Genomic DNA, 27724 nt, shown 5'->3' on the forward strand with positions numbered 1-27724 from the left:
TTGGTTGTGCACTTGGGGCTGGACAGTGTGCAAGGCAGTGGGGATGGGACAGACCACTGGGTGACAGGAGGTCCTGTCCTGTTTGGATTAAAGCAAAGGGAAATTAAACTAGTGATGGGTTTAGGGTGTCCATGGATCTCAAACTCCCCAGGGAAAGTGTGGGGGCAGGTGCACCAGAGAGAGCCTAGACAAGAAAGACAGATGGACAATTGTAAGCTCTCCTCCTTTTTTGGCCCATGAAAAGCACACCAAGAAGCCAACGCAGCTGGCCCAGGACAGGAGGATCTCCTGGGCCACTTCCGAAAAATGAAATCCACAAAACACTAAATGCAGGCAGAAACATACTCTTTCACCCAAAGAAAATGAGTAAAAGTGCACACTTTATTATGTACAGCATTGGAAAGGGAGGCCATGTGGAAAAACCTCTCACACCAACACTCACCCTAGAGACCCCTTTTATGCTCCCTCCCTCTCAAGCAATTTAATCCCACCCTATTGGGCTATGAATCCACAAGGCAGAGAGGTGAAGACTGGTATCTGCAAATAAGTAAACTCCAGGAACAGAAAGCACGGTTACCCTGAACCCGAGAAGAGATTTTCAGCCAGGATATGGAGTTGTTTCCTGGCCCTCATGGGTTGCCAGCTCACCAAAGAGATAAGAGCATTATTTAAAATGAGTAACTTGAGTTCCAAGTCAAAATGCTCCATATACACTTAATAAAACTCAGTTTGGAACCTGGATACATGGCTCAAGGTTTCCTAAAATAAGCTTGGAAATGGGGGATCGGGGAGGGGACACTCCTAGTGTGGGACTGACAGTGATCTAGCTAAGGACAGATATGCAGGCTGGGCTCTGGGCAGGGAAGACTTCTGTAGGTGAATTCAGAGCCTCAAGAAGGAGTGTCGCCGGCCAGGTTTTTGGGCCAACAGGACGAATGCCAGGTTGCTCAGATTCACACCATTTGCGAAACTGAAGGTGCTCCCTATTACTGCAAAATAAGCAACCGTGGTCCAGAGGGGCTGACCACTTCCTCTTTCAGCATTGACCTTGGTGACAGAGAAAGGATTCCGCAAATAGAAAAGAGACCTAGATCTGTATATATGTCCTAAGTTTGACAGTGTCTTGCCAAGCTCATTGGCTATTATGTGCCCAATATATTGTGAATTCCTTACAGTATTTAATGAACAGGACTGGTAGCCAAAATATTTCACAGTGTACAAGAGTTAATAGCATGCAGACAGTAAAATAGAATGGCTTTCTGAAGACATTTTTTAAAAAAGTATTCATCCTCAAGCTATTTGAATGGGTATATAAACAGTTGCTCATAGAACTTAGAGAAAGTGTTGTTTAAAAAATCAGAAACTGCTGAGAACCTGATATAGGAAAATAGGCAAAAGTGAGAAAAAAGCACTTTTGTGACACGTAGCTGGTTTGAAAGAGCACAGAGGACTCATTTGGTCATAGAGAGGCTCAAAGAAGTTTCGAGCAAAAAAAGAAAAGAAACATATTATTCTAAAAAGATCTTTGTGACAGTGGATTTAAAAGTCTTTCAAGGGTTAAGATCATCTTTCTCACTGATCTTGACCATCTCCTCCAGTGTTGAAAGGTACAGGCAAGAAAATGCCTCCTTGAGACAGAGGGTTATTTCAAAGCACCGCCTGGGATTCGAAAGAGAGCAGATGGCAGGAATGTTTCCTTAAGATTCCCCGAAAGTAAGGCACATGTGGCCCAGAGAAGCTGGTTGTAGCCTAAGGTCTCTGCTTTCTGCAAAGCATTTGTCCAGCCAGGGTGTCAAGTGGTGGTTATAACCTATTTACTTGCCTTTGGTCTGGCTGCAGATAAAGGGTGCAGAATGACCCAGTGAAAAGTCAAAAGAAGGGGCATTTAACCTATCACATGATGATCTAAATATATGAACTTTTAAATATTTTAAAGAGTAGGAAATTATCTCCTATAAAACACCAGTCCCCTCCCCGCACTCCTCTTTCTCAGTATTTACAAGCTAACAATCTTCATCTGTTGCTATGATCACTACACATGCTAAGAACTTTGCAGTCAACATATGGAAAGGGAAAGAGAGGAAGGATAGCTGAGGTCCCACCCTCCTCTCTCCTCACAGGTTAAGGGCTGATTTGGTCCCCACTCTACCCTGGAAAGGAAGGGCGCATCTTTGCATTGGCCTCCGAGGCTCACTGTTTTGCCCCCATGATGCCTTGCAACATGTCTATGGGCAGGGGGAAGACGATCGTGGAGTTCTTCTCAGCAGCGATGGTGGTCAGCGTCTGGAGGTACCGCAGTTGGAGGGCTGCCGGAGACTCAGTGATGACCATGGAGGCTTCTTTCAGAGCCCTGGATGCGTTCATTTCTCCCTCGGCAGCAATGACCTACGCGACAGGACCGGGGAGTGGGTAAAATGGAGAAAAAAGCAGTGTTCAAACAGCAGTCTTCAAACCTGCGTAGGTATACTCAACCTTGCAGGGCCGAGAAAAAACGGTTTTAAGAAATCGATTTCCAGTTACCCAGTTTGCATACGTCCTTTTTCCTCTGATTTGCCCAAGTACGTGCCTGAGGTCAAGACATCCTCTTTTACTGTGACCTTTCTCGCACGCTTCAGGGGACCAGGCAAAGAGACAATTCAAAATATCGTTGTAGGGGTTGGGAGACTGACTAATGGCTGGATATGAATCCTTTTGCAAGTAAAATGGATTTCCAGTTCTTTGATTGCTAAAAAGGAAGAGAACCTTACAGAACTGAAAGCGGATGACCATTAAAATTACTTTTTGAGCGGCGTCTGGATGGCTCAGTCAGTTGAGCATCTTCCTTCCTATCTCAGGGTCCTGGGATCAAGCCTGGAGTCCCGCTCCCTGCCCAGCAGGGAGTCTGCTTCTCCCTCTCCCTGTACCGCTCCCTCTCCTTATGCATTCTCTCTGTCTCAAATAAATCTTTAAAAAATATATATTTTGGGGGCGCCTGGGTGGCTCAGTGGGTTAAAGCCTCTGCCTTCAGCTCAGGTCATGATCCCAGGGTCCTGAGATCGAGCCCTGCATCAGGCTCTCTGCTCGGCAGGGAGCCTGCTTCCTCCTCTCTCTGCCTGCCTCTCTGCCTGCTTGTGATCTGTCAAATAAATAAATAAAATCTAAAAAAAAATATATATATATATATTTTTTAATGAAGATGGCTGTATGATTTTTTTTAGCACCTAAATGTAGAGGCAGTGCAAAGAATTGCATGCATGACTTGCAACAAAACTTCCATTTCCACCCACTTATTTATGTAAACAAAAGTTCTGATTCCTTATATCTATAAAAATGAAAAGTTAAGACTGGAATTGATGTTTAGTCTTTTGGCAATAAGTAACAGCCGGCTACAAAGACATGAATTCTTTGTCTTGTTAAGAGAAGCATTTCTAGTTAAAAAAAAAATTACTGAGAAGACATTCTGAAACATTTAAATGCCTTGCTTGTAGTCACGGGAAATTTTTTATAATAATTTTAACTTCAATACTAAATGTGTTGCGGTACAGTAATAAAATGACTCATGACAAAATATATCATATTAGGAAAAGAAATCCGTGGAAGAGGTGGAGTGGAAACAAGTTCAAGGAGAAGAAGAAGGGACAGTAAAACATGCCCGACCACGAAAACCTTATTTACATATTTTAAATAGAGTCATTTGAATTTCACTGGGTACCTTTCAAAGAATGATGTTCACAGTTTTAGTGTGAAATGTCAATATTTAAAACACGCCAGGGATGATTATGCTCAGCCAAGTGTATCAATTCAAATGAAAATTTTTACAGGTCTATTTAAAATGTGTGATGGGACCATACAGTTTTTCCAAATTCTTCGAGAGGTTCAATGAGCATAAGAGCTTGAACATCACTGGGCGGTGGGGAGGCTTTGGAATGAGGTGGGCTTTCACGCAAATCTCGAACCAAAAGCCTTACCAGCTGAGTGTCCTCATGGGGGTAATTTAACATGCTGAGCTCTGGTTTCTTATTTTTTTTTTTTAAGCATTTTGTTTATTTGACAGAGAGAGATCACAAGTAGGCAGAGAGGCAGGCAGAAAGAAAGAGAGAGAGAGAGAGAGGAGGAAGCAGGCTCCCTGCCCGGCAGAGAGCCCGATGTGGGACTCGATCCCAGGACCCTGAGATCATGACCTGAGCTGGAGGCAGAGGCTTAACCCACTGAGCCACCCAGGCGCCCCTCTTATTCTTAAGATGGGAGAGCACCTGCCTCCTCAGGCCACAGTGAGGAAGACAGAAAGCTGGAGCCAAATCAAGGCGGTTCCTCTCACTTCATGATCCTCGGAGAAGAGGGCTGAAGATACTGGGATCCTCAAGCTTCACTGGGCAGTCCACTAGCATATTCGCACACGGATCTCAAAATATTCACGGTTCCTAATACTCCCATGAGAATCAGGATCCGAATCAATGGTCTTAGGACCAGTGGAGTTACGATTACTTACACTGTTACTGTTGGGGGCCGCGTTAGGGGTCAAGCCCTGGGCAGGAGCTAGGGGTAGAGAATGGGTGCCCTCGCCTCCTTCAGCAACTGGTCAAGCAGGGGACACAGACAGGGAAATTGGCCGCTTCGTTCCAGCGCGACAAATGTGGACAGAGATGGGTACGAGGCTCAGGGCCAGCCCTCAGGGGAAAGCAGTTTTTGCAGGTAAGGTGGTGAGATAAATAAGTTGAACAGGACAGGGCAAAAGCTTTGCTGTTTGGACAAAGTTGAAGAATACTTCAGGCAGCACACATGAAAAGGTACTGTGGTCGGGACGCCTGGGTGGCTCAGTTGGTTGGGCGGCTGCCTTTGGCTCGGGTCATGATCCCAGCGTCCTGGGATCGAGTCCCACATCGGGCTCCTTACTCGGCGGGGAGCCTGCTTCTCCCTCTGCCTCTGTCTGCCAGTGCTTGCTTGCACGCGCTCTCTCTCTCTCTCTGACAAATAAATAAATAAAATCTTAAAAAAAAAAAAAAAGAAAAAAAAAGAAAAGGTACTGTGGTATATTAAAAAAAAAAAGCTGGTGTATTCCAGAAAGACATAAGTGGCTGAATGCAGTGTGAGGCTGAGGGGAGGCGGGGGTGCTTGGTCTTGGGAAGCTGCTGAAGTTTCCAGCAGGAACCTCACCAGGTCTAGCTGGAGAGGACAGGCTGACAGATGCCTGGGGATGGATGGGGAGACTCGGTGAGGGGCCAGTGGGACAGCCTCGGAGTGACCAGGGCGATTCGCCGGTAGTGCGGATGGAGGGAGGAAGGGGCTGGGAGGCTTTTCAGGAGGACAGTCAGCAGTAGGGAGGCTAACTGGGTACAGGGAGGGAGAGGAACTGAGGCAGGGCCCTGGGTTTTTAGGTTTGGGTGCCTGGGGATTCCCATTAGGTTAGATGGGGGATATCAGATGTGGTATTACCAAGAGAAGGCACTCAGGTTAGAGGATAAAAATCTCAGCTTATCAGGATGTCCCACTTAGGTCTGTGAGAAGGGGCAGGAACCAGGTACACACCAAGTGCCTCACGTAACCGTGCTCTAAGGCAGGCACTGTACGTACAGAATGCAAAACCGACCTCGGCCCCGAGAACAGATGACATGGGTTTTTCCATGTCATCTCAGATGGCCAGTAAAGCACTCCCCCCGCCCCCCGGTCTGGACATGGACCAACTGCAAAGCTATCTCTATCTCCCACTACCAGCCAACACACAGTCTCTTGGCTGGGCAGCCAGACCCACCAGGCTAGGCAAGCCGTGTTGTCTAAACACCAGCCACATAGATGCCATGAATGGGACCTCGGAGAGCAGAGCCAATTACTTGTGGGGCAGCCCCATGCTGATCAACACTTCATATCACTTGATCCACCATGTGAGAGTCGGGCATTTTCAGGCCCGTGAGGCTGGTACTGTGGTCTCTCCTTCCAGAGCTGGGGTGGGCCGGGCTGAGAAGGGCAGAGAAAGGGGACTCTGCATTCCTGCATTCCCCCCTCTCAATTAATGGATGAGGAGGCCCCCGGGAATATGAGCCTGAAAGCACGTGCCAGGTGTTCTTTTCAGAGGTGTGAGAGAGGAAATCAGGAAGGATGCAAGCGGGAAAGGTACTACCTTCGAGTCAATCAGAGCTGGTCTACACACTCGAGAAAGAGGTTTGCTAAGATACAGTCAAGCTCGCGGGAGAATCTGTCATCTTTCGTGCCGGGCTCCTTTCTCTCAAACCATGTTATGTTCACTCTCTTCATTGCCTGGTGCTCCTTCGCATGAATAAAGCATACTCTATCCATTCAACGGCAAGGGACACGCGGACAGTTTCCAGTTCAGGGTACTACAAAATGCTGCTGTGAACACTCCAGCACATGCTTTTTGGTAAACACCCAAGTGCATTTCTGTTGGATACACACTGCCAGACGGCTTTCCAAAGTCTCTCTTCCAAAGAGACTGTAAATTTCCAAATTTCCAAATTTCCAGTCTCGCTAACAAAATCAGAGCACCAGGTCCTCCCTCCCCCACACTCAGTTCTTTCCTTTCTTTCTTTCTTTCTTTTTTTTTTTTTAAACCATTCTGGTGGATATCTAGCATGGCGTCTGCATGGGATCTGAATTTGCATTTCCCTGGTGGCTAATTAACTTGAGGAATTTCTCTCTGAAGTCTCTCAGTCTAGAGGCTCTCCTACCCTTTTTTTTTTCCCAGTTTACATATTGAAGAAACAGACTCCCTATTTTCCATGAGAACCTGAATATATGATTTTGAATTTTTGGCCTTATGGTGGTTGCAGGGTTATTTTATTTTACAGAAGGGAGAGACTCCTTGTGATTCTATGTGCTCACCTTAATCTTAAAGACAGGCACAGCCCAGGTCCACGAGAATAGTCTAGATGGTCTCTACCGTCTCAACTAAGTGGGAGCATAGTTATTCAGCATTCTAACGGGCGTCCTCTGTCTCTTCCCATTGTTATCAGGGAATCTCCTCCCTAGCTGGTGAGAACACCTGCAGACCGTCCGTCACGGGAGGTCCAAAGGAGGCAGTGAGGAGCAGAGGGGAATTCTCATTTCTGCGGTCACTCATCAACCGTCTGCCCTTGAGGAAACCACAGAAATTTTCTGGGCTTCAATTTTCTTCATCTGAACCGTGGGATGGCAAATAAGTTTCATTTTTAGAGCCCATTCCAAGCAGTTGAGGCTTGTTACCTGGAGGGCAATAGGAGGAGTCTAAGGTCAAGTCTAAGCTCAGTAGAAAACAGTGCTGTGGTTAATTACCAGCAGGGGAATAGGAGGTGGGAGGGGCAGCATCAGGGCCAGGTTATTTGTCGCCTCCAGAAGGTATAACCTCTAAGGACATTTCAGGCTCTGACACTCTAAGTCATCTATGTGTGGTAAGTTCCATTCAATATGGCTTAGAAACGGGGCTGTTGGTTAATGACATATTCTAGATAAAAGCGGTTCCTAATTTTCAAAATACTTATTAGCACACAGTAAGGCATCTTTAATGTTACTAGAAATACCACTCAGTCTTCTCAGGGTGATGACTGTGAGAGCGAGCCCTTGAGGCTTCTGCAGCAATACCAGCCGTCCTCATAAGCATTAGTTATCACGTTGGGAAAACCTAGCAATCCTGGTCAGTAGAAAATTCTGGGCATAGTGTGTCAAAGGAGATACTACTCTATTTGGTGTTGGCTAAGAAATTATAGCACCTGACTTGCATCTTAAAGGTTTCCTACTAGAAGTTTAGGGTTCTGTGTTAGCCCGTTCTCTCCAGCTGCCACTATTTTCCAACAAAACAACAGATTGGTTTGCTCCTTGCATCTTGGGAGATCTGTCAAGTCCACAGCAAGCCCTCTTATGACAACTGACCCTCTTCCTCCACTCGCTCATATCTGCACAAGGGACTGTGGGAGCTTATTAACATCTGACTTTGCCCTTTTAGCTAAACTTTGACCAAAGAAGATCTCCCTGCTGTGAATCTGGAATCAAGGCAGGTCTGTCCCCTTTAGTGTTCAACCAGGGAGGTATGGAAACTTCAGAGTCAGACACCCTGCCCTCAAGCTGTCAGCAGCGAGGTGGGGCCCAGGCGGTAGAATGATTAGCTCCCTTTGGTCTTGACCGCAATGTGGTCCTGGGCTCCAACTCTGGAGACTTGAGTCTGCTTCCCAACCTTGGGTTTGGCAAGCTATCCCTGTGTCCTTCTATATTAGCTCCAGAAATCCTCTTTCCCAGATTAGATGAATAGACGTTTCCTTGACACCTCTCATGGGAGGCATGCACCATGCAGGCTGCAGAGGTAGGCAGGGATGGTGATGACCAAGGAAGGAGGGGGAAGGCAGACATCAGAGAAAGAGGAGTGAAAAAAAGTTAAGAGAACAGAGAGGAAGAGGGAACAGTAAGAAGGAAGAAGAGCCTGAGAAAAGAGAGAATGAAAGAGAAGACAAAAATAGGGAAGGAGGGGCTCCTGGCTGTCTCAGTCGGTAGAGCGTAGGACTCTTGACCTCAGGGTTGCGAGTTTGAGCCACACGCTGCGTGTAGAGATGACTTAGAAAAAAAAATAAAAGCTTTGAAAGAAACAAAATAGGAAGGAACAGATGGTAAGCACACTGATGGGACTGCCCAGTTGCTCTGAACTCAGAACTGTGAATTTGTGCTTAGTGGGGGTCTGCGAAGATAGGGTATGGGAGACGCAGTCACCGAAGACTGAGTGGCTCTACACACACCGCCAGGCTCACAGGATGTTGTGCAGTGAAGCAAGCAAGGCAGAGAACAGGTATGGTACGAGCCTACTTTCGTAAAACAAACAGGCCAGCAGTCAAACACCCTCATCAGGGAAAGCCCCAGTATGCACACTAAGCTGTCAGGAGCCGTGGCCCCTGGGGGTGTGTGACTCAGATGCCAGAGGAAGGCTTTCACCCTGACATACACTTGAGGATTATTTCCATTTTCGTAACAACTATGTTTTGCTGTTTTGTAACTAAGAAGAAAACTCAATAGGAAAAACAAAGTATGGAAAAGAGAGAAAGAAAGAAAGAGAAAACTAGAGAAAAGAAAAGAGAAGAAAAGAAAAAAGAAAAGAGACAAGACCAGAGCAGACAGCAAGGCTACCTTGGCGCGGGCCTCCCGGGATGCCTCTGCCTCCGCGGCCATGGCTCTCTGGAGCTGCACGGGCAGCTTCACGTCCTTAATTTCCACGCGCTCCACCTTTATTCCCCAGTCATCAGTGGCATCATCCAGGGTACACTGTTCGGAAGAGAGAAGGCCAGCAAAGAAGGCTCAGCCCTGCCCAGTGGCCGAGGACAGACCACTGGGCCGGGGAGCAGACAGGGTGCTGGGGGAGATCCTGGGGAGAAGTCAGGTCTCCTCTGTGGGGGTCGGGGCCTGGGAAGCTGATCCTGGTTCTCTTAAAGAAGCTCATGCAGGGGTTGGCAAGCTTTCCCTCAAAGGGCCAGACAGTGGTTGTTTATTTTCAGTCCTCCCTGCAACTCTTTAACTGTGCCATTGTGGGTCAAAACCAGCCATGGATAATATATAAACCAGTGCGTATGGCTGTATCCTGACCACACTTTACTAATAAAAACAGGTGGCCCGCTGGCTCCTGATCTAACAGGATTAAGCCACAGTACTTCTTTGTGCTTCATCGGGGTCCCTTTACAACGGAAGGAATGAAACCTTCCCTTCTGTTTGCTGTGGTGGTTGTGGGCATCAGGTGAAGGTCAGAGATTTGATACACGATGACATCGATAAATAACAAGATCTCAGATTTTAGTCCTTTATCTTTTTTGGACCAGCCAGGTTTAATTCATTATCTATGGTTCTAGAAAGCTCGGGATGCATATGAGTTACAAGGGAAGTCATGGGTCTCGTGCAGAGAACAAAGCGTTAACGACCCCCCGGCTGTCTTTCAGAATGGCCTCAGAACTATCACGCTAAAGGAAAAAGGTTAATGCTAATTCTGGGAGGGACCCTAGGTGGAAGGGAATTAAAAAAAAATAATGCAACTGAGCTGTTAAGCCATGAGCTCTTTGTGTGAAAAATACTCCTTCCAACAAGTTTCAATGAAGAGAAAAAGGCCGGCCAGTGATTCTCCCAATCGGATTGAGTCAAAAGTTGTCAAACAACCAGTAACCCTCTGGCTTCATCTCGGTATTTTTGGTGACTCACGGCCTCACCTGCATGTTGTGTGCGATTTCTTCTCTGTCGGAGAGGATCTGGGAAAGGTTCTTGGTGCCCAGGACGTTCCTCAGAGTCGTCTGTGCCAACAAACGGGTCGCCGAGTCGGCGTTGGTGATATTCGCCACGGCGAGGGTGGCGTTCTGCACGCGGTAATAGACTACGCCGTCCACACTGATGGTCACCGAGTCCTTGGTGAGGATCTGTAACAGGAAGGATGCCATCTCACACCTGCCCACCGACTCCTTCTTTAAGAGAACTGTAAGCAGTGTTGTTCTCTAGAACATCTTAAGACATCGGCCGATTTTCTGTAGTAAGTGCCATTGACAGAGTGTAGTAAGTGTAGTGTGCCCTCCAAGTTCAGCCGCTGAAACCTAACCGCCCACATGATGGCATCAGACATTAGGAGGTGGGGCCTTTGGGGCATGCTCGGGTCAGGAGGGTGGAGCCCTCATGGTCATCTATGAATGAGGAAGCAGTGCCTCGTCCAGGCGCTGAGCCTGCTTGCACCCTGACCTTGGATTAAAGCATCCGATGCGGTGAACAATACCTTTCAGTGGTTTATAAGCCACCCAGTGTGTGGGATTTGGCTAGAGCCACCTGAAGGGACTAAGACAACGCAGCATCCGAAAGCTAACTATGCCTTTGGAATTTTAATAAAATACATTCACTTATTCGCTAATTCAATCATTCAACAAATTCTGAGATACCACTCAGCAGTAGGCACTGTACTTTCCTAGAGGGCGGGGAATCAAGGAAGCCATGGCAGAAAGAAGGGACAGCTGTCGGTGGCGGGGGCAATACTTGAACTACGTCTTACAAGAAGAACTCATTTCCCGAGGGTGGTGTGAGTGTGTGCAAGGGCAGGAGCATCATGCACGACATAGCCCGGCACCGGGGCAGGACCTAGGCTGGGTTAACTCTCTAAGGCAGCACAGTGAAGTCAAACACAAAGGGAATGGGGACTGTTGTTATAGAGAGAGGTCAGGGTAAAAATAAATTTTACAGCATGCTGCATAAAAATGCTTTCCGAGACATCGTGCGTCTGGGCTTCTTCCCACCCCCGGGCTGCTCCTTAGTTTGGTTTTCAGGTCCTCTGACAGTGGCCTGCTGGCCTCACTCCTTCCCACTCTCTGCTGCACACCTGCCACACTGGAGAAGGTGGAGGTCCCACACGCATCGTGTTCTGTGTCCCAGGCCTTGGTGCAGGTGTCCCCCCGGCTCGGATGTCCTCTCCTCTCCCTCACACCCGCAGACTGGGACATGATGCCTCATTAGCCAAGACACAGCTCCTGTGTCTTTTCCTCTGTGAAACTCCCCTAACGAGGCAGGGCTAGCCATGATCCCCTCTGCACCTCACTGCAGCAACTGTGCTGCCAGTCGACCTCATCGCTTCTCTACTGGACTATGCGTTTCTTGACGGCAGCTTGTCTCTGTTGTCTCTCTCACCGGCAGAGTACGGGAGACAGAGCAGGTAGTGAATCAAGGAGAGAGGAACACAGTGATTGTGGCAGAGCGTGCAAAGGAGGGTCAGGAGACCTAAGCTGTGCCTCCTGGACCTGGCTTGGATCTCCAATGAGGCTCTCAGCCTGCCTGTCCTACAGAGTCCTCATCTGCGAGATGGGGCTAATAACACAGCCCCGTTCTATGCAAACTGCTGGCAAATTGCTTTGAAGTTGAAGATCCAGCGGAACGAGGCTCTTTTGGGAGTGTAAAGGGCTGTGTAATGGGTGGGCAGTAATGACAAGTGTTGTGCATTTCTCTTCTGTCCCTGTCAGGCAGGAAAGCAGTTACCTCTTTTTTCTGATAATCTAAAAGTCCTTCTAATAGTGTATTACCACGTTGGCGTGCAAATTAATGATTTCCCATGATATGATCGAAAAATGCACATCGTCTCTGAACAGCCTCTTGCCCCTGCGACTGCCACAGCCAGAGCTTTCTAAAGCTGCAGCCTCTGCCTACTGTTAATTGTTGGCGGGGTACTTCTCTTCCTTCATACTACATTCAAGGGGGTTGGAAGAAGGACTGCTTGCCACGTTCCAATCCGCTGTGGGTTCAGCGGCTCCCGGGAGTGGAGGAAGCTGCTGGAAGGCAGCAGCTTACAGCACGCCTGCTGGATGTCTGCAGCGTTTACAGAGGGGAGCATCAGGACTCCCAGCTACCCTTCGAGGGGCTCCTTCTGAGGGTCTGTCTTCTCTGAAAGACGGGAAAACGTGCAGAGAACACAGCACAGCTTTTAGCCTGTTCTCGTGGGTAACAGTGACTGCCGGCGTCCCTCCATGCACGTGGATGATGAAGTCTGACCTCAGCCCCTGTCTGGATCGGCACCAGCAAGGAGGTTCCTACGCTGGTTCCTGGGTTCGAGGCCAAGAGAAGGCAACCCGGCGAGGCTCCCCCAGCCTGCTGTGCACCTGGCTTCTGGCCAGGAAACACTTGACACTCTTCTTCTGCCCCTCCCTTCATCCTGTTTCCAGGCTTTCTATCTGTCCCAGTGACGACGCCTCCCCGGACATGTGGCCCAGGATGGCCCTCACCGTCACGGGCCACCAAGGAGTGAACACCAGCGTTGGGTGCGTTTAGCATGGAGCTGCGGGAAAAGCATTCAGCGAGGAACCCACGGAGCTGAACATCACTCCCGGCTCTGTCACTCTGGTCTGGTGGAAGCCCTTTGCCCCACAGCAGTTACGTGCTTTTCAAGGATCCTGCTGTGAGTTTCAACTGTGATATTCCTTGCGAAGGAGTTTGAAAGAGCATGGAGTAATGACTATTACAAAACATTATATGCTTTATCTAAAAAGCCAAATGAGCAGCTCCTAATTCTGTATCTAGAATAAAATGAAGAACCTTAAGAAGAATGTTGTGCTAAGCTGGATTTCCTATCAGAAACCTATAGCAGAGAAATGCGGTAGGAAAAAGGATGACAGATACAGTAATGCTAACACTAGGCTATACTTGGTAATAATAAGCACGTATGCACTTAACTATTTATTAGCCACTGGCCTAAGCACTGTACATGTAAGGTCTCAGGTAGTCCTCACAAGAACTTCTGAAGTAGGTTCTACTAGGGATGCCTGGGTGGCCCAGTCAGTGAAGTGTCTGCCTTCGGCTCAGGTCATGATCTCAGGGTCCTGGGATCGAGCCCTTCTACCCATACCCATTGCTTGCTCATGCTCATGTGTGCTCTCTCTCCCCCATCCCCAAAAGTAGGTCCTACCATTATAACCTCTAATTTTATAGATGGTGAAACTAAGGCACAGAGAGGTTAAGGAACTTGCTCAAAGGCACACAGCTGGAAAATGGTGACAAGCCGACAGGCTCTACACCCATGCTCTCCCCACCCTATTCTGTGCTGCTCTCATCACCACTTTCACACATGACATCTGTTATCAACGGCATAAGACCACCTTACCTCCTGAGGAGGAATGTCAAATGAAATGGTCCTCATGTCCACCTTGATGAAGCTATCAGTGCAGGGGAGAATAAAAAACAAGCCTGCAACAAAGAAACACAGAACGTTATCGAGAGACACTGGCGCCTCATCCCTTCACCCTAACAGAATCAAAGGAACCAACGGAAAGAAGCCAGGTCGTCTCAGTGCAAGAGCCAGATGCCAGGAATGCCATCCTCCTGCTCCCTCGCCCCACCTAACTGCTGCCACTGAGACCCGTGACATCATCTCCTGACTCAGCCACCACTGGCCATCTGGTTTTTACTTAGACCAACACGATCCTTCCCACGTCTTTCTGCATCTTCCAGGTTCTCTCCTTTGACCCGTTTTCTCAGCCCATGAAGCCCTGAACACGCCACATAAGGTCCTGCATGGCCTGCCCCAGTGCCCCTCTTTGGCCGCTCCCCTCTCTTCGAGCTCTACACTTGCGCTGGGCCGAGCCACCTGTAGGCCCTTTCCCTCCCTGGGCCCGCCATACCCACCTCGACATCACGCTGCCCATGTTGCCGTTTCTACTGGGAATACCGCCCCTCTGGCCAACACCTCTCCATGCCTCAAGACTCAGCCAAGCTGTCATCACCTCCAAAGCCTGGTCTCATCCTCCTAGCTGGGATCTGTCACCTGTCTCTGGGTTTCCACAGCTATCTGCAATGACTTGGTCATGGTACTTATCACACGGGATTGTAACTGCTTCCTTTTTGGTGTCCACTAGACGGCAAGCTCCTTGAGGGCAGGAACTATGTTTTAGTCTCCCTTGAATTCCCAGAGCCTGGCATACAGTAGGGGCTGAAGGGAAGTTTGCCAGAACTAAGGCATAGAGAGTAAGATCTAGAAAGCCTTTAGTGAGTAGGAATTCTCATGCTCAAACTTCCACAGTTGTGACTATTCTTGGCCTAACATAATCTTATCGGCGGGGATGGGAAGGGGAGGGGAGCCCAGGGAAGGAAAGGGCGATTGTAGCATGACTGGCCAGCCCCACTGCTATTGTCACACGGCTTCTGTTACAGGCACTCTTTTCTACGTCAACAGAGAAGGGACCCACGTAAGGGAATCCACATCAATAAGAGGAAGAACTTCGGTCTCCAGGCCAACGACCCAGAATTCTAGTACTGACCAGGTCCTTTGGCTCCTCCTTGTAAAATGCGACCCAGTCTAAAGATGATGGCTCGTTCATATTCTTTTATGATCTAGATGAAAAACACAAATAATAATTAAACATGAGGAGTACAAATCTTTATATATGCTATGTATTTATAGGCAGCTTGTTAAATATATATTCTGTTCTAAACAGGTTAGATGCCTCTATGTTGGTTTTTTTCTCTAGGGTCTGAACAGTATCAGGGTGTCTGCCTGGCTCGGTCTTAAGGGCACGCGACCCTTGATCTCGGGGTCATGAGTTTGAGCCTCCTGTTGGGCGTAGGGGATTTCTTAAACACATAAAACTTAAATAAAATAAAATAAAATCCAAACAGTATCTATAAATAACGCGTTCAGTGCTGAATTACCAAGCAGGATATGTAGTTATTATTTTTTTAAGTGATTATAAAAGCAATAGATATTTCACTGTATAAAATTTGGGAAGTATAGAGTAGTATATAGGAGCAAATCCATAACTCCACTCCTCAACTGTTAACATCCTCACTCAGTTACTCATGCATTGGTAATAAAGACAAGAAATAAAAATGACTAAATTTCCCATAGTTTATCTCCTGACTCCTTAAATTATAATCATAAACTTATCTGAAAATTCTTGGAGCATATTTTTCCCTTCTTAGGAATATGTAAATGATAGTCATTTATCAAAGTATTAATGACTTTATGGAAAAAATAACCAGCAATTGGGGGGCCCTTGCCATATGCCAGGCATTGGGATAAGTATGTTTAGAGATATTCTTTAATCCTCGCAATGGCCCTGTGAAGTGGGTATTGCTACTTCCTCCCATCTTATAGGGAGGAAACGAGGCAAAGGTCACACGGAGAACAATGGAGCCAGCAGCCAGTCCTCAGCGTCTTGACTCTGGACAGGACCACCCCAAATCCCCGACTTTGGAACATTTCCGATAGGGATCCTTCCTCTAATCTATGAGATGGGCTGCCTGGACCATGGCTGAAAGAAGTCCCCAGATTCCATTACAGCAGGTGACTAGAGGGAATTTTCCAAGGGAGAGGTGAGGGAAAGGGATTCAGGCCAGCAGGTCGGTCTCTCTCTCTCTCTTTTCTACACAGATACACACAACGGTGGGCTTATGTAGTGAGGGGCTGACCCCTTGGCAGATGCAAGTGACGTCTTCTTTACCTTTATGCACATCCATACCGAGATGGGGAAAGTTATAACAGTGAACAAGAACGAGACAGCCACCAAAATCCAGCCACAAGGTCCAAGGCCTGTACTGGGGCTATCTGTGAAAACAAAAAATACACATCTCTTGTCATTGTTAATAGCATATTCCCACCACCTTCATCCTCTGTCCACAGAACTCACTGATGCCTAGAATTCTACTGTGTTCTCTGGATTTGCCCATCTAATCCTTGTAACAATGCTGAAGCACAGGGGCTACTTTTTCTCATCTACTTAACACGACAAGGATTTCCCACATTATTTTTTATCCTGCAAACGTTTATTAGGTGCCTAATATTTATTATGCCTTGTGCTCTGCACTGACATGATAAAAGTAAGACCCAATCCCGGCTCTCAGGAAGGTTCAAGTTCAGTGGGCAAGACAGAGAGATCATTACAACATTAGGTGGGTAAGTGTCTACACAGACTGTAGAGCATTTTGAGAACACAGAATGGGAGTAACTTACATAGCTGGGACAGAGGTGACAGTGGGTTAGGGTGGGTAGGGGACGGTGGCGGTTGTCAGAGGTGTGTCTTGAAGGATGTAACAGTTAAGGAAGGTGCCAAAACAGTGGGGACAGAAGGCAAAGAGCATTTAAACTGAGGGGACAGATGAACTAAGGCAAACTGCGAGCTATTTCCTCTGGCATGTGCACTGTACTTTATTACCCTTTTCGGGATGATTAGACACACTGTTTCTGATTTCTCAGGATTATTAACAATGTATCACAAACATCTTTATACATAGTTTTCCTCTGGCTTTTCTAATTGCTTCCTTTCCCGCAACATGAAATTGCTTCCTTTCCCACAACATGAAATATCTCTAGTCTTACTAGGAAGGTAATAATACACACCCCACTACAAGAATTTCAGCGGGGCGGGGGTGGGGGGGATTAGTCGATCCAGAGATGATGAATATTCTTCCAAACCACACACATTTTTATAAATAAATTCTGTGAACTATTTCTCTCCCTTCTATTATTCTCACCTTATTTTTTTAGACTTTGTTGCTATGCATCTGAGCTTAAAAGAAAATTATCTATTTATTTGAGAGAGAGAGTGCACAAGCTGGGCCAGAGGGAGGGAGAAGCAGACTCCCCACTGAGCAGGGAGCCCACCGTGGGGCTCGATCCCAGGACCCGGAGATCATGACCTGGGTTGAAGACAGATGCTTAACCAACAGCTCCCCAGGTGCCCTGCACTTGTGCTTTTTCTGTTCTAGTTTTTTATCAGCTACACTTGCACAAAGTTTAAAAAGTTCCAAAAATTCTCCAAGATTAGGACAAAAAGAGAGCAGTCCCCCACTTACCTCTTCGTTTTTTTTTCCTCAAAGTCAACTGCTCTGTTGGCTGAGTATTTTGGTCTATACTTCTCTGTTTCTAAATAATATGCTCATTTTGTCACTTGTTGCTTTCTTCATTTTGAGCATTATTATTGACTTTCCCCAATGGAAGAGGATTTAGCTTCTCCCCCACCCCATAAATATACGCATCCTTCTAATTATATCATCATTTTGGTTAGATCATTATCAAATTTTACACTTCACGAATATGTAAATATGATTCAAAGGTAAGCCAGGTAGGGATGTCTGATTCGTTTTTCTGTCCCATACAACTTTTTATTTTTTTTTCTCCAACGTCTTGCTTTTTCCCTTTGCTTAGTTTTTAATGCATGCATTGATTCAACCTCAAACCTCTCATCAGTGGTCTAAATCTCTTCTCATAAGGGTCAGGTGTTCTACCAACTTCCTCTTCGAAGACAGTATCTCTTGGAGGGGTGTCTGGACTTGCTCTCTTAGGCAGTGTGAGCAGCTGGTCCGGGGACTGCCTTTCCCTATCATCCTGAGAAACCCCCTTCACTTCCTAGGTAGGGTTTTGCACTTTTTGTACCCAGTGTCTTCCTCACTTTTAGTTTGTTTTTCCTTTCTGTGGAGGGTGGAGGGACGGAGAACGCCCAGGGATACTATCACTTTCCTTATGAATCACAGAAAGCTTCTGCAATATTTCCAGGAACTGTCTTGGTAATGAGAGGGAGAATGGCAAGAGGGGAGGAGGCAGGCTGGGCAATGGTTATGGCTTGGAAGGGCAAGAATGGCAGTGAGACAGGCCTTTGAATCTACAGAAGGCCAAGAAATAAGCAGAGTTGAAGCTGAGAGCCTGGGAGAAGAGGGACACAAGGTGGCACCCAGATCAAGTGCTCCGAAATGCAGGATGCAAGACCAGAAATGCTACAGAAGACTTAATGGTTTTCTAGTCCTGTGTCACATTGTGAGGTAAAGGTCCTATGCATAAATGAATAAAAGTGCTCTAAATTAATCTCCTGGAGGTTTCTAAGCTATAGTTTGTGGAGTCATCGACGTATCTACTGAGAGGATATTCCAAGCAGGGACCCAGTGCTGCCTGTGCAGAAGGCTCCATCAGGCATTATCACGACTGATGATAATCCAAGCACCTCTGGTAGACAGTATGTCGGAGGCACTGTGTTCAATTACTCGAGATGCCTATCTCATTTACTCTTTGTAAGTTAAGTTGAAGGTAAGTATTTTTCCTTAAAGATTTTATTTATTTGTGAGACAGGGAGAGAGAACACAAGCAGGGGGAGAGGCTGAGGAAGAGGGAGAAGCAGACTCCCCGCTGAGCAGGGAACCTGATGCAGGACTCGATCCCAGGACCCAGGGATCATGATCTGAGCTGAAGGCAGATGCTTAACCAGCTGAGCCACCCAGGTGCCCCAAGTATTTTTAATTCCATTTTACAAATGAGGTAACTGAAGCAACAAAGCTTTCCCAAGACCACAGGGTGGAGGAGGACACGGGATTCAAACACAGGTCATTCTACCCCAGAGCCCATGTTCTAAATCAAGTCATTCCTTCTGTCCTTTGCCTCTGAATTAAAAAAAAAAAAAAAAAAAAAATTTCCTCATGAAAGAAGATTTCATGTGTGGAGCACTTTCCCAAGACAGTATCCAAACTGGGAGAACATAGTAGGAGTTCAGAGAATGAAATCTGATATTCCTACAGAGGAAGGCCTCCTATTTCCAGCTGTGCCTATTTATAGCAAAATAGTCTCAGGCTGGTGGCCAGGCTCAGGTCTAGGCTTCCAAAGTGAAGCAGATTCCAAACAAGGAACAGACTGGCCACAAATACTTTTCTGACAGCATTTGGTGCCTTCTAAAATACTGCTCCAAGCCTCCTGTTCCCAGGCAAATTTCACAGCTCTCTGTCCTGAACACATTAGACTATAAACTCTCTGAGGGCAGTGACGTTTCTTACTCTTCTTTTATCCCAGTCCAGTCTTTTCTCGTGTGTCGCATGTGCATATGTGTACGCGCCCTCAGTTTCTACCACGAAACTGTGTTTTTGAAAGCCCCACGCGATTACATGGGATGACATGGGATGACATGGGATTACAAACGAAGAGCAACAAGAAATGAAGTGGATATCCTAAAAATTGGGCTTGGTCTTTCACATCTCAAATGCTCAGCTAGAAATAATCAGTGCATACACTGGGGGTGGCACCACTTCATACCATTCCAGTGCCTAAACTAGCCCATTCTCAACCCTTGAAATTCTTCCCAGTCTGGTTATAGCTCCGAAAGGTACACAAATCACATTCCTCTGAGAGGTGAGGCTTCAGCTTCACCAGGATATTAGCGAACCCTTCATCCTCGACCATTTATGGGCCAAAGAAAAGAAATTCTCAGTTACTTCCCCAAATTTCATGAAATTCATTTCCTCCAATTTTCTCATTCACTACCTGTGAAGCCTGGCTCCTCCCTACCAGTTGTATGAGGTAAAAGGCAATAATGAGCACTCAGCATTCCTGAGATACTCTGGTTGATACCGCTGGGTGGGAACACTCCAAAAGATTAGGGATCCCATGACACTGGGTTGTAAATACTACTTGGCCGCAGTTAATTTTTTTTCTTTTACTACCAACTCTTCTGAAAACTGCATCAAATTTTTAACTAACCAAAGCAAGGTTTTGAAAATGGGTATGAGTGTATGTATCAACACTGTTTAAGTCAATATTCAAACTGGGCTTATCTCCAGGGAACTGACAATGTTTTTAAAGATTTTTTATTTATTTATTTGACAGACAGAGATCACAAGTAGGCAGAGAGGCAGGCAGAGAAAGAAGGGGAAGCAGGCCCCCTGCTGCGCAGAGAGCCCGATGCAGGGCATGATCCCAGAACCCTGGGATCATGACCTGAGCCGAAGGCAGAGGCCTAACCCACTGAGCCACCCAGGCATCCCGGAACTGACAATGTTTTTAAAAAACACTGCTTTTTTCCCTCTTATTGTAAAAGCAAAATATTGTCCCTATAAAAATTAGAAATTATAGCTAAAGAAATTAGAGAAGAAAAATTATCTATACTTCCCTTATCTCTAGATGACAATGAATTTTCTGCCTTGCTATGTGTCCTCTAAACCATTTGTATCCTTTTTTTTTAAATGAAATAATGGTATACATAATAATTTTGAATCTGCTTTCCCCCTATACTGTGAACATCTTTTCATGTCAGTACATATTCATTATTATTAAAGGTTGAATAATTGTTCATTGTTCCATGAACCTAATGAACATTTACATTATGTCCAATTTTCTCAAATAGGAATTCTGCTGCATTGCATATATGCTTAGTAAAATTTCTATCCATTTTTATTGTGTAAACTAATTTTGCTGAAAAGATGAAATTGTGTAATTCTTAAGTTTCTCTCATTCTGGCGGTATCTTTAATTATGACTAATAATAACCAATTATTGAAAGTCTATCACATGTCAGCCACAAGTGGATTCCTTACATACCATCTTTCTAATATTCACAATTAGCTGTAAAGTAGGTATGAAATATTCCTCCCGGAGTCCCCGAGTAATAAAGCAAAAGACTTCCTGAGCCAAGACAGAAGAAAACAAACAATACCACGAAACAAATGAAACAAAACAAAACAAGTTGTATGGTAATTTTTGTTGGGTTCGCGTCCAAAAAAGCAGTAAAATAATCTTTTCAAGAGAGTAACACAGGCATAATTTCAGAGCACCACATTGTTAATGATACAGTATCAGCAGATTTACTAAAAGGTCTACTGAACTTGACACTGTTGGAAATCATGTGCAATAATAAATTCCATTTATCATTGAGATTTCTAAAGTTCAGAAGATTAGATTTCCTCTTCAGGGAAAGGCCAGAAAGGTCTTACATAATATCTGAAAATCTAACTCAAGGTTCATTTGCATTAATACACACAAAAAGAAAAAGACAGAGCCCAAGGATTGTCGCAATGCCTGAACAGCAACGTTTAAGGACAAGCTTTTCCTTCCCCTTTCCTGGAACGCAAGTGAAGCACTTTCTGTCTTCATGCACTGCCAAGAACAGTGCTGTTGGGGTGGAGAGAGATAAGAGGGCTGGGAATTTGGTCTCAAAAACATGCTAACAGCATGGTCCTAACAGCACCTTTTAAGGATCAACAACAGTAGGTTGAAATGAAAGGTCTTGGCAATTTTTGAATTTTTCTGAAAGGTATAAATATTCAGGATATCATATTTCTGATTATATTTTCCTTCTCCTTCTGCCCCTCCCTGCCCCACTCGTGCTCTCTCTCTCTCACTAAGATAAATAAAATATTAAAAAATAAATAAATAAATAAAAAGACAAGGAAGGGAAGGAAACAACAGAAGAAAAGGAAAAGAAGAAAAATGGAGGAAAAAAGTGAAGAGAGAAACAAAAATGAAGCAGCACACTACAGAGAGAAAAATGACACCAGGAGGAGTGAGAGAGGGGCCCAGCTTAGCACACAGTAGGGGCTCAATACGTGTATGCTGAAAAAAATGTTGGTACGTACTTGGAGAGATTACAACTTGCATTCGTTTGTGCGCAGGCTTTCAAAGCAGACAAGCACACACTATAACATCTTTCAAATGATTATTTTAATTAGGCATGGTTTCTAATTCTTCGAATGCCCTTATCCTTAAACCTCTAGGGAAGAAATTAGTCTCTGGGCTGGAGTGGCTAAAGGCCAGATGGTATCAAGTTAAAAACCATGGCCAGAGAGAGTACCTTTTCCTCCCTATTATAAACCGTCTATGCCTACAAATACTGGATCAAAAGGACTGATACTGGAGAAGCATTTTCAGATCTGAATCACAAAACGTGTTTACCATGAGATATTAGAAAAAGGGCATGGCCAGACCCATTCAAGAAAGAGTTCCAATGCAAATTGAAATAAAGGGAGTCCTTTGCCTAACTTGAAAAGATTGTAAGGAAATTAAGTAAGTGTGAATATTTTCTTTCCCAAGTATCTTGGGGATTTTCTGTAGCTTTTCTTCATTCGAGTGTTCTAGTCATAAAGCAGGAGGAAAAAGAGGTGAGGGTGTCATGAGTAATTTTAAATTTGAACCCCCTGAGTCTTAAAGAGGTCTCCTCTCCAAATTGCCTACAGCACTTAACTTTCTTTCTTTCTTTTTTTCACTTAACCCTTTCTAAAAAACATTTATCGTACTTGTAATTATCCTATTCAAGGTCTGTCTTCCTCATAGATTTTGATCTTTTAAAAAAAATATTTTATTTATTTATTTGACAGAGAGAGACAGAATACAAGCAGGAGGAGTGGGAGAGGAAGAAGCAGGCTCCCCGCTGAGCAAGGAGCCCAATGCAGGGCTCGATCCCAGGACCCTGGGATCATGACCCGAGCCAAAGGCACACACTTAACAACTGAGCCAGCCAGGCACCCCAGATTTTGATCTTCTTTTTTTTTTTTTAAAGATTTTATTTATTTATTTGACAGACAGAGATCACAAGTAAGCAGAGAAGCAGGCAGAGAGAGAGGAGGAAGCAGGCTCTTGTGGGGCTCGATCCCAGGGTTCTGGGATCATCACCTGAGCCAAAGGCAGAGGCTTTAACCCACTGAGCCACCCAGGCGCCCCAGATTTTGATCTTCTTAATACAATATGGCATGATGGCTTCAAAGCTGCTGCTGCCATTTATTATCTGCATGATCTTATGAAAGTTTCTTAATTCTCTGTGCTTAATCTACTCATTTAAATATAGGGCTAATAGGAGTACCTCCTGAGAGGGTTAAATGTGAAGAGTAGATGAGCTAATACAGCAGACATCTAGAGCATAACAGGTACTCAAAAACCATCTGCCAAGTAAATAATTGTTGAATACTGTTCAGAATCATCCTCTGTCCCAAAGCAGTTGTCAGAATGAGTATGTATGGGCTGACTATTGCCCATAGCCGGAAAGACAGAAACAGTTATATTCAGAAAAACTGGAGAAAAACAATTTCATAATGCTATTAGGTGAATTAAATTTAGACTAGACTTGAAATATATTAAGAGAGCAAAACCCTCCTACTTCTTCCGTTGTTTCCCCACCCCCCCTCCAGCTCCTTTACTTGGACATCTTAAAAATATCTACAATTGAGTTTTTCTCATTAAAGTCTTTGGAGGGCAACATCACTTTATCTAAAAATTGGGGGCGCCTTGCTGGCTTGGTCGGTAGAACATGCGACTCTTGATCTCAGGGTCATGAATTCAAGCTCCACATTGGGCATCGAGCTTTCTTTTAAAAGAAGGTGTGAGTGTGTTGGGGGGCAGATAAAAGTATAGTTCTTCAACTGAGATCAAGAAGCTAAGCAGTGGGTAAGAGCTCGGGGCTCTGGGGTCAGATTCCAATTCTACCACTAACTTTGCTCAGGAGTAATATAAGGTAATATATTAAGTAATATAAGTAATATAAGGGAAAAGAACAATACTTGTCTCATATAAAAACCAATGAGAAGAACTTGACACTCAGGAAGTGTTCAATAAATAGCAGCGTTATTTTTTTATTACAACTTGAAGATCATGTTGATACAGTTTATAGGCATAAACTTTTTAGTAAGTGAATTGCCTTCTGGGACCTAAATGCTGCTGAGAAAATATTAAGACTAACAATCTGCCTGGGGACTCTATCTCTAGAGGAGAAACAGACTACATCTGAGCAGGTCAATAAAGTTCTAAACCATCTTAGACCACCTTTCATACAACTTTTTGCCCATAAATTTAAACTCCCTGCATAATTACTACATTTTCTCAATAGTCATTGTTAACTTCATTCTTCGTTTTCCCTGTTAATGAATTACCTCAATAGTTGATTTAAAAAAATTTTTTTAAATAAACATATAAGGTATTTAGCCCCAGGGGTACAGGTCTGTGAATTGCCAGGTTTACACACTTCATAGCACTCACCATAGCACATACCCTCCCCAATGTCCATAATCCACCAACCTCTCCCTACCCCTCTCCCCCTGGCAACCCTCACTTTGTTTTGTGAGATTAAGAGTCTCTTATGGTTTGTCTCCCTCCCGATCCCATCTTGTTTCATTTATTCTTTTCCAACCCCCCAAACCTCCCACGTTGCATCTCCACTTCCTCATATCAGGGAGATCATATGATAGCTGTCTTTCTCCGATTGAATAGTTGACATTTTAATGTTTCAAAAGTACATTCACATAAATTTTCTCATTTGATTCTTGAAACCTTGGGAGGCAGTTACCGTGAGTAAGATTATACCCAGGACAGAGACGAGGAATTGGCTCGGGAGTCTGAGACTTAACCCAAGGTGACCCAGGTACTAAGGGATGGTATTGAGATCTCAATTCAGATCCTTGAATTCTAAATTCCACTCTTGTTTCACTACACTGTACTATACAATCTTATCATAAGTGAGTTTATAACTAGACAAAGTTGGTATAATTTTCGCTGATATTTTACAACAGACACTTTATTGCTTGCATCTTCAGAGACTAATCTACTGAAATGTCAGGCTAAATGCCTGGGGTTTAAGTTTCTTTACCAGTCTCAGAGTATAGACAGACATTCAAAAAGAATGGAGAAAGGAGAATTGACACATACTTCCTTTTTTCCACTGACTGTAATCTCTAACCTCTTTCCTTCCACACTTAACAATGTATTGTCACGATAATTGTTAATTCCTTTATCAAGATAATATAAACCCAGACAAACAGCCTATCTGCAATAAGACCATGTAATAAGGAACCTTTCTAATCAAATACACACACACACACACACACACACACACACACACCCCAGCAGTGTCTTTACTAGACTTGGTCATTGGTTTGAGTTAATTTATGACCATTGATGGTTTAACTCAGATTAATTATTAAAGAAGTTACAAAGTTCTCCCCAATCTGATCAGCTGTAACAACTGAAATAAACAAATCAGTCCCTTGATTCTGCTTATTTTCAGGCATTGTCCCAAAGGGATACATTCTGTTGACATGTCTCTTAATTATAATAATACATTTCTTTGCAATCCACCTGCACTATTTCATTACAAAGTGAATGCACTGGCTCTTACCCTAGGTTTGGCCCTATTTATATTCCTAAGACTAATTGTCAGCAAAATCATAAAAGGACAGAGTTTGGGCTTTTATATTCCACCGCCTCCCCCAGAAGCAGCCTTCTGGAGATGTCTTATTCAAGAGGTCTGGATTGAAGTTAGATTCCTTTGGGCTTTCCTTGTTGTCTCTCACCTTCAGTGAAGTACCAATGTCTGAGAAGGTCCTCTCTTGGGTACCCATTTTGGAGATAGCTCTAGGATAGGGAAAATGGAAAATCACATAGCCTGGGTTTGAAACCTGGCTCCGAGGCACACATGTGTGATTTTTCTATTCCAAGCCCCAGTTTCCTAGCTGTGAAATGGTGGATAATGTTTTCCTTGTGGAGCTGTTAGAAGACTGCAATTAGATCATGTTTGTAAAGCACTTAGGCTGTGTTTGACCTATAGCAGGCACTCAATAAATTCTATCTAATAAATTCTAGTAATGGCTTTCTACCAGTGTTGGATCTCGAAAGTTTATATTTAAAAAAAAAAAAAAGGTGACCTAGACTAAGCAAAATTTTGTTTGTATATATAATTTTCTGAGGAGCACGCAGTTTTCATTAGAGTCTGAAAAAAAAATTCTGTCTAAAAAAAAAAAAGTTAAATCATTGAGCCAAGAAAAAGAACTTAGAAGTGAAAACTGGTCTGTAACCACGAAAAACCAACTAAAGGGATATTAAGTATAAAGATCATGCATATTCCCAAAGAACATCTACAAACAGATTTCCCACTGCTTTCACCAAACTGCTAGTAACTATCCTCATAGTCTCTCTGTCTCCCACCAAAAGGTCAAACAGAGCACAGAGGAAAGCATCCCACCCACCTTCCCATCTAGGATATGACAATCAACTATAAAAGAGGTGGACTCCGAGTTTTAGGGTCAGCTAAAACCCAATTTAAAGTATGGCTCCATTACTTATAAACTGTGACTCTGAAGTAATTCAACCTCTCTGAGTATCGGTTTCTTCAAATACATCCTTCCTGTTACACTACTGATTTGGGAAAGTAACTCTCCAATGTGCTTGGCAGAGAAAAGTGACAGATAATTCTTTGGATGTTCCTGAGAAGGATCGCTGGGCAACGGAAATGCGACTTAGATGGGTGGACAAGGCTGGCTTTACAACTCGTCAGAATAGTTAAGTCCAATATCATGTTCTTTGTGGGGGTGCTGGAAAAGCTCACCCTTCCCCCCTAAAATGTCATTCTCTATGTCAGCCTGTCTGAAATTCCATCCTTAGAAATAATTCCTTTGGATCACTAAGAGCCCCTGGGAGGGACTCAGCACCCGGGGGAGGATTGTCACCTCTCTCTATTGGAACCCCACTCTCACCCCCAAGGAGTTAGCCAATAAAGGTTCAAGATGAGAGCCATCTCAAGGGTACTAGTTCCTTCACAGGGCAACAACACTGAGCCACTCAAGGTTTCTGCCATCAGGGCAGGGAAGGCCCCCGTAGGGTGGGAGTACTTAAAAGAATTCCCAGTGAGAAACAAATCCCCAGAGGCGAGGTCCCTAGGACAAAGGGAGTAAAGAGGGGGCAGAAAACGGCAGAAGGTGAAGCTGGGAAGAGAGGGAAGAGACTTTCTTCTTTTCTTCCACAAACAGAGCTTACTATGTGTGAGGGGCGGGGGGCAAAACCGCCCAGGTCTGTCTTGCTTCTTAAAGTGAAACTGGCCAGGGGTGGGGCTGGGGGGCAGGAGTTCTTTCCAGTTCGGGAGAAGGGGTGGTCGCTCCGGGCAAAGGCTGGCTGGAGGGGATGGGGGGGCGGGGAAGGAAAGGGGTGTCGCGCGACAGGAAGACCCAGGGTCTTGAGTGTGGGGTGCAGGTTTGCGTCACTGGCCGTGAGTCACTTACACATCTTGCCCGCGCGCATGCAACGAGATAAGAAACGCAAAGCGCTGGCACAGGGCCTGGCATCTGGCAACCTCTGGAGCACGCGAACCCCTGCCATGGCTCTGGTATTGGAAACGTGCCCTGCAGTAGTTGCGTCCCCCGTGTGCCAGGCAAGCCGCTGTGCACTCTGCACCCTAACATCCCTCAAACGGACCCCTGCCCGCGGAACAGGATTCACTATTTTCAGCGTCACCGAAGCTTAAAGCGGCGGTCGTACGGCTTAAAAGCGACGGAGACGAGCCTGGGACACCCGGGTTGCGGCTAATTCCCGAGGGGAGGGTTAGGGGAGGTGGGCGACGGCGCGGGGCTCACCCCTAAAGGAGTCGGGGAGCCGCCGGGCTTCGGCGTCCCCCGTGTTCCTCTTCTCAGCCATGCTGCCCGAGCCTGAGGCGTCGCTCTCCGGTCCTGATCAACGATTCTGGGGCGGCTTCCGCGAAGAATGCGCGGCGGAGATCCCGGGCGGAGATCCAGGGCCGAGACCCAGGCTGCAGTCCCGCCCCCTACCCGCGGCCCGGCCA

The 27724-nt window shown here is 45.4% G+C and overlaps 1 protein-coding gene across 1 annotated transcript; it reads right to left on the reverse strand.

The window, feature by feature from the left end:
• Positions 1-363: 363 nt before the first annotated feature.
• On the reverse strand, positions 364-27640 carry STOM (stomatin). Its single transcript, XM_080820283.1, has 7 exons — positions 27519-27640; positions 15885-15988; positions 14703-14775; positions 13550-13632; positions 10140-10343; positions 9076-9210; positions 364-2385 (listed from the first exon to the last, which is right to left on the reverse strand). Exons 1-7 carry the CDS (start codon positions 27577-27579, stop codon positions 2191-2193), a joined length of 855 nt encoding a protein of 284 aa, XP_080676409.1. The 5' UTR covers positions 27580-27640; the 3' UTR covers positions 364-2190.
• Between the last annotated feature and the right edge of the window lie 84 nt (positions 27641-27724).

The sequence above is a fragment of the Martes martes genome (genome assembly GCF_963455335.1).
Source record: "Martes martes genome assembly, chromosome: 12".
Classification (NCBI taxonomy): domain Eukaryota; kingdom Metazoa; phylum Chordata; class Mammalia; order Carnivora; family Mustelidae; genus Martes; species Martes martes.

Bases quoted from the DNA above. Each gene is read 5' to 3' on its own strand.
- STOM (XM_080820283.1), bottom strand. From the start codon at position 27,579: ATGGCTGAGAAGAGGAACACGGGGGACGCCGAAGCCCGGCGGCTCCCC. The intron at 9,211-10,139 runs GTGAGGCCGTGA...TCTTCCGAACAG, and splicing joins AAATCGCACACAACATGCAG to TGTACCCTGGATGATGCCAC. The intron at 2,386-9,075 runs GTAGCCTTGCTG...CCTGTCGCGTAG, and splicing joins CCCGGGAGGCCCGCGCCAAG to GTCATTGCTGCCGAGGGAGA.